The following is a 13,256-nucleotide window of genomic DNA, read 5'->3' on the forward strand; positions in this document are numbered from 1 at the left end:
ATTTAGTATGGTTGGAAGGAAAACAGCTTTACTGAATAAAAGGGAACAAGAGCTAGAGTTGCCTCTTCTTCTTGGCAGTCTGGTTTGAATGAGTAGCTACCCACAGCCTAGGCTGGTGAAAATCAGTGGAAGTTTTCTCCTTGCTGAAATGTTAAACAGTTCCTAAAGGGATGAAGGGCAAACTAGTCAATATACTTCAATCAAGCTCTTCAAACACAGTTTCCCTCCCTGAAATTGTGACAATGATTTGCACGACAAGCTATGAAATGTCCGAGTTGATGTTATACCAATTCACAGAGTAACAGCTGTGCAAATGTCTGAGATTAAACATTTATTTACAATAGTAATGCTCCTCTGCTGGCACATTAAACAAAATCTCCAAGTCCAACAGATGTTCAGCAGTGCAAGTTATTTTTAAGAAATACATTGGAAAACAGTTTTAAAGCATTAGGGAAACTGAATGAACCTCCTACATAATCTGGAGGGTTTTCATGGGTACACAAGATCAAAACAGGAGGAAATGTCACTATATAACTGCAGGCCCAGGCTAAGTGTCTGTTTACGTGTTAAATTATCCTGCAGGGTATGCTCTTTCCTCTGTCACACAGCACCCCTGAGGACAGAATGCAGAACCACCTAGGGCAGAGCAAGAAGCTAGAAACTCTTGGTCAATAACCTTGTTAAACTCCAAAACAGGAGAACTGAAAATTTCTAAGGAGAATCCTGTATCTCATGTGAAGTGGAATGAAAGAACTGCTTTGCCTTGGTATTATTTTGTACTACTTTGCTGAAAGTCTAGTCCTATTAAAGGATGAGGACAAGGAGGAAGGCTTAAGCTTTTCCTGGCAGACTGGCAAGATGCCCTTTTGCAAGGTCTTTTAGGGTATGGTCTCAGGAATCCTAGAAGAGAAGTGAACTTGAGATTAGTAATTCTCTTCAGCATGAAGAAAACGAAGTTTTGTGTGCCTTAGTCAAGACAGGTAATGGCATCAGCCCTGCTGAGTAAAACACCACTCTCCCCTTTTTAGTGAACAGAAGTGATCAAGGAAATTAAGCCACTGCAGTGGGGATAACTACCAGCATCACAGATCTCAGTGGTCCAGATGCCAGGCTGTGGTGCACTTCCCTTCCACTGAGCAATATAAACTAAGTTCTGACAAAAGTAGCTTGGCCCAAAGATTTCAAAACAGCCACAAATCAAATAAGCTTACAACTTGTGCTGGAAAAAAAACAGGTCAGTCCCATTCACAAAGCATGTCTCAATAATATTTTTGTGCAGTCCTTTGGGTCCTTTATGCATTGAAATGCACATGCTGTAGTTGTCATTTAGATTTTGAGAACTTCTACAGCAGGATCATTGCTCAGACAGATGCCATTTCCTGACTCTGAAACTCGCACGCAGGCCTCGGTGTCACCAAACATGCAGTGCGACCACTTCTCTTTTTGAACTGATTTAGAATTAACAGAGTATTTACACCCTCGTGACAAAACCCTGCTTTGCTTCCTTACTAATCTACATCAGAGCACTGCTGGAGCTTGAGCACTGCTGCGGTTCAAGTCACCTTGAGTTCAGTTAGTTGGCACCAAAATATTTGGCTGGCTGTGCCTGGTACTGGATTCAAACACCCTTAAAGACAAAGTATGTTGCTGAACAAGAAAAGCACGTCGAGTTTCACTCTTGTCTTCCTTCCAGTACACCTACCTTCATTTTCAATGTTCTGTCTGCAACAGTTTTGCCACGTACTAATCTTCCACTCAAAACAGAGCTGAATAAACTTTAAAAATAAACCATATATGTAATCAGTGCTGTATATGATGTTTGATCCCCTGCTCTTTTTTGGTGTGAGGGCTCAAAATTTCACTTACTGTAATTAAAAAAAATTGCGAAGTGGTTACCTTGAGGAAGGAAAACTCCTCTAACAGCTCACACACTCGCTGCAAGATGTAATATTAACTCTCTGAAATTAGACAAGCAAAAGTTTTTTCTCCAGGAAACTTGCCTCGCTCAGTATGTTGGCCCCTAACCAGACCCACTGCCGTATTTGAATTGAAGGCAGGGCGGCCTGAGCGGGAGCAGCCCCGATGTCAAAGCTTCCCGGAGGCCCGTTCAGAAAGCTTCCAGCAGGACGACGCTCCGACGCGAAGTGCTGACTTGCTGAAACCCAAAATATTCCGCAGGAATGTGCTACTTCAATCAAAAACTTTGGAGAGAGGAGAGGCCGGCTCGCCGAGCCAGCCAAGCAGTGCAGCGAGCCGACTGGCTCTCCCCAGCTCCACGGGGTCACTGGCTTCCCCAGCTGGCCGGCCGCCAGGCTGCTGGGCCCTGCTGTCAGAGAGGCCCTTCAATAATAATAATAAAGTCTTACAAAGTGTTCCGAGAGGCAAACAAAGGCATGGCGAGAAGACAAACAGAATTACTTCAGACACAACCAGCTGCGAGGTTTCTTCAGAAGGAACTGGTGCATTAGTTGCAGGCCCTCTAGAAGTAGTTTGCCTCGAGTCTCAAGCAGCTCTCTCAATTGTGTCTTCTTGGGTCTTTTTAATCATCTCCCAATGAAAAAATGCATCAATACCGTAAAAACACAAACTGAACAATAATTGCATTCGAAGTTCGCCACGTAAGCCTGATCTTCTGCTGTTCAGCAGTTGGTATTTACGTAGACTGACCCAACAGCAAGGAGGCCAAGCAAGTTGCTTCCAAAGCACCAAGCCTTGCTTGAGAGAAGGGCTCTGCCTGGCCAAAACACACCACGGCTCCGTGAGCAGCATCTTTGGGAGAGTCGGCCTCCAGTGGGCCCTGTGTGCCACTCACCATTGCAAATTGGAAAGACCTGGTGACAGGGGCCTCACGGAACACACTGAAGATGATGAACGAAATTGGTGTGGCTGTAGAGTATTTAGTTTAGCAATGGTTTTCAAAAAACATCCAAGAAACAGGCTGACTACCAAGAAACACACTTTCTCCACAAAACTGGCTTTCAGCAGCCCATGGCTAGCAAGTGCACAGGACCTATTCAGGCTCCTTGGCGACTCAGCAAGTAACGGTATGAAGGGTGTCCTTAATGGCTAAAAAAAGCAAGACTATGTAAGACAGTAACAGCAAACACCACAGAATTTGCACAATTCAGTTCATTTAAACAGGTTTTGTATCAAAATGACTATATACTGGTTCATGGCTGCACACCACAAGTAGTTGAAGATACTTGGAACAAAGTTCCATAGAAAAAAGAAAGAGCCCTTTTTACAGGCCCAACTGAGTAAGCAATGAGATCTCTGTTGGAGGCAAATCACATGATTTTAAAAAGAATAAGGCTAATAAAACGTACTGATTTACTTCTATGAAAATCAGCACAACTTGTAGCACACAACTGGGACAAGTTTGTGACCAGTGCCTTTCAGGAAACACGTGTAAATCAGGCAGCTGCCACAGACTGCAGTGCACTGGCCCTTCCTTCTGCCCAAAGGCAATGCACAAAGGTAGTTCAGAAAGCAGTTAGACATTGCCTGGGAGGACTTTCATAAACAAACAAACAAAACTTTCTAATCACAACAGTCTTACACCATTTTTCAGAAAGCCTTAGACTCCAATTGAGAAGAAAGAATGCTCGTCTTCTCAGAATCCCACAATAGGTACAATTTGCTCCGGACATTTCCTAGAAAGAGCTAATCTTCAAACAGTCACAGTATCACGAGGAAACATATCCAAAACAGAATTCGATATATGCACAGTTCAGCCCAACCACCTAACTTTTAAACATCCCACCGCTTGCAAGTGTAAGGTTCCCTTCAACTACTTGCAACGTAAATGTAGAGAGAAAAAGGAGGTAAAAGAAGATCAAGAGTTGATAGCAGCATCTTTTTTTTTTCTCTAAAGCAAAACATGAGATGCCCTTCTTATAGCTTACTGATCTCATCCTAGCAAACAGCAAAAATACAGGAAAATGTATGCATCTAGACATCCGCGTGCAATTCTGGGCCTGTAATTACAGCAGCATTCAGTCAAGTTATTGATCTGCTAGTTAATCCTCTTTATTTAGCCTCATTAAACGTATCACAATCATACTACAAAGTAACTACTAAGTGATGCACAACGCTGAAGCCATATCCTCAATTTCTCTGTGCTGCAGTACCTTAAGTAACCAACTATATTCTCTAATTTAAGATTCAGTCCACAACTCCAGGAGCTAACCAGCTGCCGTCAAAAGGATTAATGCACACTTCTATTAAGGTTTTATGAGAATGAGACTGTAATTCCAGGTAAGTGTCTCTCTCAAACCAATTTCTGCAATTTAGTAGTTTTCTCCTTTCAAGCTTCTATAACCACTTCCTAGAATGAGCATCCGAGGCTCTGTACGCTGTAGACACGCTCCTAATTTGACAAATTACATGATTCAGGTAATACCTTACATTGCATTGTCCACAACTGCTTTTGTTGTGTTGCAAATTATCAAGAGAGTGGCTTCATGGGCCACACAGGGGTTTTTATTTGTGCTCATTTACAGGGAAGTTTTTTTTTGTTTGTTTGTTTGTTTTTTTGCTTAAGGGACTGTACAAAAGTAATGAGATGGCCCAAAAGAGCTCCAATTAACAACATACCAGCTGGGAGAGACAATGCAGAGGAAGAAAAAAAAGTTTGAATATGGCACCACTGCAATACAAATGAACGTCACAAACACCACTGAGAGGTTGTGTTATGTGATTGCTATTTCCTTGAAAAAAAGTAAGTCAGCTGAATGTGCTCGTACATACATATAGGAAGCAGCAGGAGCATAGGATCTCTGTCAGCTTGTAATTTGTGCACATCCCACCAGCTGGATTACAGCCAGAGCTTGCTCTCTGCCAGCTTGCCACCTTCTGCTCCACCCAAACTGATCCCAAGTGCTTTACTTCTCCCTTACTGGGCTGACTAGCCCACTTCTCTCTTATGCTCAGCAGCTCACAGTACACAGAACCCTAAAGACCCACCTTGGAAACTGCTTCGTCCTAATTTAAAAGACAAAAACAAAACAAAAATACCAGAACAAAAAGAAAAAAAAAATTCTCTGCTAGGTAAAGTCAACCTTCTCAAATATATGGTGCAACACCAGGAGAAAAAAAAATATATATTTATTTTACCTGAGTACTGTGCTTTGAAATGGATTTCACAACTGCTGGTATATGATTTCAAATTATTTTCACAATTAACGCTGTTCCTGTAACCCTGATGCCTTATTGCTATCCAGACAAAGAATAAGATGGGCCCTACTGTCCTTCAAGACTCCTTCCAAGACAAAATTCAGCATAGAATACCATAACAGAAGGGAGACCACAAAGAGTCCATAACACTACCAGTTATTTAGACATTAACTTAAGTTGGAAGGGACCTCTGGAGGTCTTCTGGTCCCTCATTCAAAGCTGGACCGACTTAGTCTAAGTTGCTCAGGGCCTTACCCAGTCACTTTCTGATGAGGTTGCACAGCCTCTCTGGGCACTTGCTACTGTGTTGGACCATCCTCACTACGAGGACTTTCTACCTTACATCGAATCTGAATTATCCTTGCTGCAAATTGTGACCACTGACTCTCAACTTTTTGCTCTGCACCTCCAAAATGAGTCTGACTCCCTCTCAGTTTCCTTCTAACCTCTCACATAGAGCTGAGTGTTAGCCTAAACCACAGCGACAGAAGGGTTTGATCCCCAAAGTGGCAAAAGTTCTGTTTGTCTTGCATCACAGGCTGCTTACAAGGAGAGCTTAGTGGTATGAGAACAGAGCTACCACGGTTGATTCATTTGACACTGGGAAAAGTCTTGCTAAACCCATAAAGACTGAAGGTCTTATCTACAAGTCCTTATGCTATCACATAAACAATAGGCAGTTCCTCAGCTCCTTCAAGAAAGCCCCTTTTTTGACTAAGCTATAAATACATGGTGCATCAATAACAGCTCTTAGCAATGGCCCCAGTAGGAGACTGGCTTGATCTTTCTGATCACTCAATGCCATTAGATGAGAGGTTGTTTAAGCTACACCTATCTCAGTTGCACCCTAACTGGACAATGACTAGCATATGACCTTGTGATCAAAAATGGAATAAAACATACTCAGATAAGGATAATTTCACATTTGTAGTACAAGTCAACAGCATAAATTATACTGGCATACAACGTTAAAAAAAGAGACCAGGTTCTCAGAAATTATTTTGAAAAAATTTACTACAAGCCAAAAAAAAAAAAACATCACTTCTGAGTCCATTGGATTAGTTACCTGAATATCTTACTAAATAAATAATTATCATCACTCTAACGTTTAAAATGAAGAAATTATCAGCTTACTTCTTTCTTACCATTGTAGGTTATCCTTGGTTTTGTCAAACACATCACAAGGTGTAAATCCATTTCATCAGAAGATACAAATTTTGAACATACAGGGCACTTGAATCCTATGAAAAACAAAAACATGTAAGCGTGAGTACACTTGACCACGTAGCCAATATCCACATTTAAGCCAAAACAACATTCTCCACACATTCAAAGCAAAAATAATAATAATAAAAATAAATAAATAAATAAATCTGGCAGCTTTTCAGTGTTGACCTGACTTTTCTTCCATGAATATAATTCTCTTGATTTCAAAAGACCTCAGAAAGGACCATTGTTTCTGCAGATGGATCTGTTGCCAAGTGTTAACATGTCACCACCTCTGGAATGTAAAGTTTCACAACAACCTCAAGAGCAGTTTAAGACAGGAGAGAAAGGATAACACGGCTCTACCAAAACAGAAATTAGAAAAGTAGGGAGCACGTAATCATTAAAATCTGAACCTGGGCAGGAGCTCTGAATTAACAGCATCGCTTCTTTTCCCAGGAACAGCGTTGAAAAGTTAACAAAGGATCTCAGTTTTACATCTCATCAGGCAAGCTGCAGCATCCTACACCAGTCTGGGGCACAACATTAACTCAGGGGTGTCGCCTCACCTACTGAATCACTGATATTTCCTGTAGCACCGAATTTGTTTGACTTCTCTCATCCTAGCCAAGCTTGACCTTGTTTAGCTTGTGAGGTCACAGCCTGAGGCAACGCGGGATAAAGAATAATTAAGACAGTCTGGATTGTGATGCAACTGCATAATAGTCCATGACAAAACTACTTAATGCTTTAATTTATGTCATTACCATGTCTTCCAGTTAAGAGGACAAGATTGGTTGGACAAGTTTGAGGATCCACAGAAAAGTCTGAGTAGTAGGCTGATTTGGATCTGCTGAGTAATTAACGTGCAAGTGAGACAAAAAGCCACCCAACAAGGATCTTGATGCAGAAGAGCTGTTAAGATGTATGCCTACAGGACAACACGGAGCAAAAATATCTACATAAAAATATTCAAAATCCGTGCTCAATGCCAACTCTTTCATTGGCACCGTAGGAAAGGAATGACACAGGCGTGTATAAGTGGACATTGCACCTCCAGTATCCACATCCCAGCCTGCTCCCATTGTCTTTACTTTGCTGTCCCTTGCTTTTGTACCTCCAACCTCAGGAGCTCATGATGAATTGAGTCAGCCAAGGGTATCGAGTGACTCGATGTTGCACTTTCAAGTTACTGATGCCTGAGAATTTTGATCTTTTCTGGTAATTATTATCCAGAGGTAGATCAAGCAACCAGCCCTGAAGCATTAGCACTTGAAGAAACGCACTGAACTTGTGGAGGCAACAGTTGTTGTTTTTTTTTCTACAGCTAATAGGAAGCAAGTGAAACCAGACAGCTGGTAGCACACATGGGGAACTCGGAGCAGCAACTGAACGTGTACACTGGAAACCACTTCCTGAGATAAAGTACAGCTCTGATTCTTCCCATTTTAGCTACGAGTGCTTCATATCTGCTTGCTCTTGTTCCAGTCTTGCACTTTATTTTAAATATTGCTCCTCTCTCCTTTTTTGACATCCCTCCCAAACCCACATGGTTACTAGTCACGGTTACACCCACGGATTAATAAGCACAAAACAACCAAACGTGTATTTTGAAGAACAGGTTGGGAGGATTCATTTACTTGGAGGAGGCTCTGTCAGTGACCCTTCAGCCACCGCGTAACCTCTTTCCCGCAGGCTGCATCTCAACATGACTAAAATCTAAATTAGTATCTCAGTCCTCTAAACACCCCAAACCACCCGAAGCTGTTTCGTTATGGTTTTCTCCAAAAACTGGGCTAGGGGGAAGTTCTCTCTCAGCCATTATCAGCCAAATGCAGCTGATTATTCTCAAGTCTAGTCACAGTCCAAAAACCTACCAATACCCGTGCCTTATTCTTATTTATACGCTCCTAGCGGGCACAACTGACAACATATTTTGATGTAAAAAGGCACATAACTTCCTTACACGCTGCAGACCATGCCAGAAGGGAGCGTTTGTGTTACAGCAAGTTAGCAATTATGTTCATGGCTAGTTGAGCGCTGGGGCAGTCATTAACAAGTCGCCTCTGCTTTCTGGACAGAACTCTTCAAGCTATTCCCCAGGGTCACCAACACATCTAGTTGGGAGTGGCAGGGGCAGGGAAAACCACCACTAGGTCTCTACAACCACTTCTGAAGTTAACAGTGGTATTAAAAAGGTACCTATCCCAGGAACGTGGGGAGAGAAGCCCTGAATCCAAACAAAACAGTAAGGAGAAATTGTGTATATGGTAATAATAATAGCAGCAGCCTTTATCAGTGCAAGCAAGAAAAGGGTTTTCCTTAAAACCATGCCCAAGGATAGACAGCTGTGAAAAATCTTTATTGGTTATCCCACTGGAGTACTCAGCTGAATGTGCTCATTCGATCATGTGCCTGTCCTTAAGTCTTGTAAACAGCCCAGATTTTGACAATAGAGTACCTCGTGACGTATCCAGTGTCAAGGAGGAGCTGAGGTAACAGGTAAGCACATACAAATATCCTCCTGACACTGCAGGCCTGGAAGATGACTGCTGTAGCTGTATTCAACATGCAGAACAACACCCCACTTACACTTAACTAAGACTTACAGACCAATTTAGCAGCCAGTGGTAAAGGTTTCTTTGTGGAAAAAGATGGTTTTCCACCAACCAGCATCAGCTGAGTGCCAGAGACCAGCGTTACAACAGAAAAAGTGCCTTGAGCTCTCTATATCTACTGAAACGTTTTGCAAAGGCAAGTGAAATCCCACTTCTTATTCCTTCCCAGAGTTGTGCTGCAATAACCAGCTCCTGGTCTTAGCCATCTCCCTCAACAGATGCACAGTGCGTGTTTTGCGTGAAGGATGTTATCATTTCCAACTCCTTTAGCAGCCCCGAAGAACAAATTATCTTGAATGTAGACACTATTTTTAAGTGTATTTTCAAAGATAAGTGAGCTTCCAACACTGTCACCGACTTGGTGTTTTCCTTACCTCAAATCAGAAGGCAATAGTTTCATGACCCAGTTCACAATTAAGCGCTCTGCAGGAACAAAGACCCTATTGTACCACTGTCCAGCAGGCTAACAACATCGATAGCCCATGTTTGTTTTTACCACCAGTTTCAAGGAACAATTCTGATAAACTTTAAGAAAGTTCCACATGACTTCAACCATCAGCAACAGGTCAAAAATAACTTGTTCTCTACTTGACTTGTTTCCCTGGGTTTCGCAGATAAACACTGCTTTTGCAGATATGTGGGTGACAAAGTAGAAGTAGTCCTTGGATGAGGTGGCATCAGGTTAAGTGTCCTGTAAAAATTGTCAAATGTTATCTACAAAAAGATAGAGTAACAGATGACCTATAGTTCTAGACAAAAATGCAACTCTTATGAAGTTGGTGGTTTCTCGGCATCCCTTATCCTCATCCAAGATAAGCAACCATCACCTTTGCATTAGGGTCACCACATAGTTGCAAGGCTCTCCTTCCTTCTCACATTGCAGAGAGGACGTTGCCCGTGATAAAAAAGCATGAGCCACCTCTCATCACAACCTCAGTCACCTCTCAATCCCAAGCTGCAGAGCAGGAAAGAACTGAGCACGCACAGACACCTCGCTGACTTCTGCAAGTGCAGGCTTAAGAGACACCAGAGGCAAATTCTTTCAGACTCCATCACCTAGTTTCACAATCCTGAGTACAATACCGAAAGTAAGAGGTTACTTAAACCAAACCCACAATCCTGGAAAGAAGTGCAGTTACAAGAAAAGAGGCAGGACAGAAAGAAACAGAAAGTTACAGCAGAGCAACTAGAAAATTCCAAGATGGCACAGAAAGTTTGAAATAACTAAACCTGTGTAAGGGATTCAATATTCAGAAGTGAATTCTCTTTCTCATTTTCTCTTGAATGTATCACTTTATTCAGACTGCCATCTTTTGCTAAAGGGCCTACAGTTATCCAAGAAATCCTATTGTTTCCCACATCCCACAAAACAAAATCTCAAATCCAACAAATAACACAAACTCCTGGGCAATTTTTTTGCAAAAATATTTTGGTATTATTCTGGAATACCTTTGGGGTGGTCCTTTTGGTCAATGTTAATGTCATTGATGACAAGAACATCACCAAAAACACACTAAAAGTATAATGAAACTAACTGTCCTTCACAAATAAATATCGAATGCAGTCAAGTTTTTGTATGCTTGTGTTTTCAGTGAAGACAGATAAATCCATCTCGGTTTACATTTAAGCAAGTTGTAAATGAAGCTTTACATACACACACTTTTGCAAAATGTATTTGGCAATTAAGAAGGCTGACAAAAGTTACTTACATGCTTGCACTTGTTCTTCAGCATTCAGAGAAATAAGTACAGACAGTCTAGAAGCACAGCATCCAGTAAATATGACGGTATGCAGGGTGGTATGCAAGAATATTGTCACAAATCATGCCTGCATAATGATGCTAAAACCTATTAAACAAAACGCCCTTCGCCAATAAACAGGAAAGACCTTACAGAGAAACGTGGTTAGAAAGGATGTCAAGAGGTAACTGAGTTCATCCCACACAGGGCAACTGGGTAAATGCACTTAGAGGATTTAATCTGCCCTGAAAAATCAACTAGTGAAAGACTTTACAACCATCCTAGCCAACCCGCAATGCTGAACAGCCACTCCTAGAGAGAAAAATCTTCCCTTCTCTCTCATTTGGCAGCTTTCACTTACAAAACAAGGCTTATTACTTCTTATGGGTTCAGTGGACATGGCAAACAGCTGGTAACTGTCCTTTGGGTAAAAAAAAAAAAAAAAAAAAAAAGCATGCTCAAACTAGGAAATGCACCCTTCATCTTTTTCCACTAGCCTGCACAAAACCAGTTACTCTAATCTTTCCTTACAGGCTCTGGTATCTAAAACTTTTATTCCTGTAGCTCTCTTCTGGGCTCTGTCCGACATTTTAATATTGGATTGCCAAAAATTGGGCAGAGCTTGCAGGCCAAACCTCCAGAAGTCCTAAGCAGAAATGCATGTTACTTATCACCTTTTTCTGTTTTACCAGGTGTTGAGAGAAGGATTTATCCTTTATAGGTGTACACATACTCACCCTGTACACAAACCACTGGACTGCTGTCCCATTCCACTCACAACCACCCCTACATGTTTAGTACTTTCAATTTCTCTTTTTTAATCAATTCTGAACATTTTTCTAATATGTCAAAACTAATGATGAATGTCAGTTTTGCTTCCAGATCTTACAAGTCTGGCTCTAGATTCCATTTTTAAAGTGTCTCCCAAGAGGATTAAAAATGAACCCAGCATGGACCACTGCAATGCTCCACTTGAATTGCTTTCTTAGAACAGAGACAAGATTTTTCTAAACTATTTCTGCATCCACCTACTTATTTTTTAATCTAGACTATATTCTCTAAGTCTACCGACGCGAATATCAAACAAATAGCATCAACATTTTATGTTTCTGTACAATGCATCTACTTCTTCCACTCCTTCCTTTTATATTCGACTCCGTGAAGGACTATGAAGCGAGATCGTAAGAACAGCAGAAAAATAGGTGGGAAGAATTCAAATTCTTGCTGAAGTAACACTCCTGGTCAAGTCAAATTTTTGTCACACTCTTCTTTTGTAATCTAATTTGTAACTCTTAAAGAAAAGAAAAAAAAAGAGCTCCAGTCAAGACCACACGTCAGAGTTATTTGGCCACAGAATTCCCTCTTCTCTTCTCCTCAGCCAGCTGAAATGGAAAGACAGAATGAGTAATTCCTTAAACAAAAACCATGAAGCTTTGTACATGAAAGCACATTGCTTTACCAAAGCTAACATCTTACCTGGCAACTTTACCCCTACCATCAAAGGGAATAAGATTAATTCACACTAATTTAAGAACAGAGAACTGGCATTTTTTTTAACTGTCTTTAAGAAGTCTGAAGGTTTATAAAATAAAGAGAAGAAGAAGAAAGAAAAAGTATTACCAGTTCCCAAGGAACCCTCTGAATGAAAATTTCTAAATGCTGTAGCTCCCAATACAAGTGGCTACTTGGAGAAAATTTGTCATTTTATGTAGAGAGGTTTTTTTTTTTATTATTATTACGGGAGAAAAGATACATGTACATCTATTTGTTTGTCTTTCATCCTTCCTTACACTGCCAGTGGCCTAAGCTGAGAGAACCCATCTGGAAAGACCTCTGGAGATGAAAAGAAATAAGGATGTACCTCCCTCAGTTTGAAAGAGAGTAGGAAATCATATACTAGCAAAGACAACAACACAAAAACACCAAACTCTGTCATTTTACAAAACTCGACCAGATTATGCACAAGTATTTTCTTCTTCTCAGCACTTGTGATTTTGCGCTCCTAAACTATAGTGGTTTCTTCACCCGTCTTGTGCCATAAAACTGAAATAAATACACTTGTGAATTCCTTGATGAGAATAAGGGACCTTCTCCTGTATTTTTTTTATTTATTTAAAGCTCGCACAGCACCCACAGGAGAGAGAAGAACAAATGAAATGGGGAGAAAAAAAACAAAACAACAAGACTGAAATTTATTTCAGTTAAGGATAAACTCACAGGAGACATGGAATAGTTTGAGAAGATGCGTTTGGATAATACTTCCTTCACCTCCTAAGCAAAAGCTGAAGAAGGAACACCTCACTATGTAACTTCTTTAACTCCCTTCATCTTGTTAATTGGGTCTTGCTAATTGTTATCTTCAATAGCGATCACTGAAAAATAACGCAGTACAGAACGAAGAGCAGGAATTGAACAAGACATTTTCTTATTCACGAGTAAAGCCTTTATCAACTGCACAGCTCCAGGTGTCTAACACCAATGTAAAACACATGATAATGACTATAATCGACAGCTGTGC

General features: G+C 41.0%; 1 protein-coding gene across 1 annotated transcript in view; it reads right to left on the bottom strand.

The window, feature by feature from the left end:
- The window catches only part of ZNRF2 (zinc and ring finger 2), a 54,178-nt gene that overhangs the window by 18,369 nt on the left and 22,553 nt on the right, over positions 1-13,256 (bottom strand). Inside the window, exon 3 of the mRNA XM_032181471.1 lies at positions 6,321-6,416. Coding sequence (XP_032037362.1) covers positions 6,321-6,416 — 96 coding nt within the window. The remainder of the gene's footprint in view (positions 1-6,320; positions 6,417-13,256) is intronic.

This window comes from Aythya fuligula, chromosome 2 (assembly GCF_009819795.1).
Source record: "Aythya fuligula isolate bAytFul2 chromosome 2, bAytFul2.pri, whole genome shotgun sequence".
Classification (NCBI taxonomy): Eukaryota; Metazoa; Chordata; class Aves; order Anseriformes; family Anatidae; genus Aythya; species Aythya fuligula.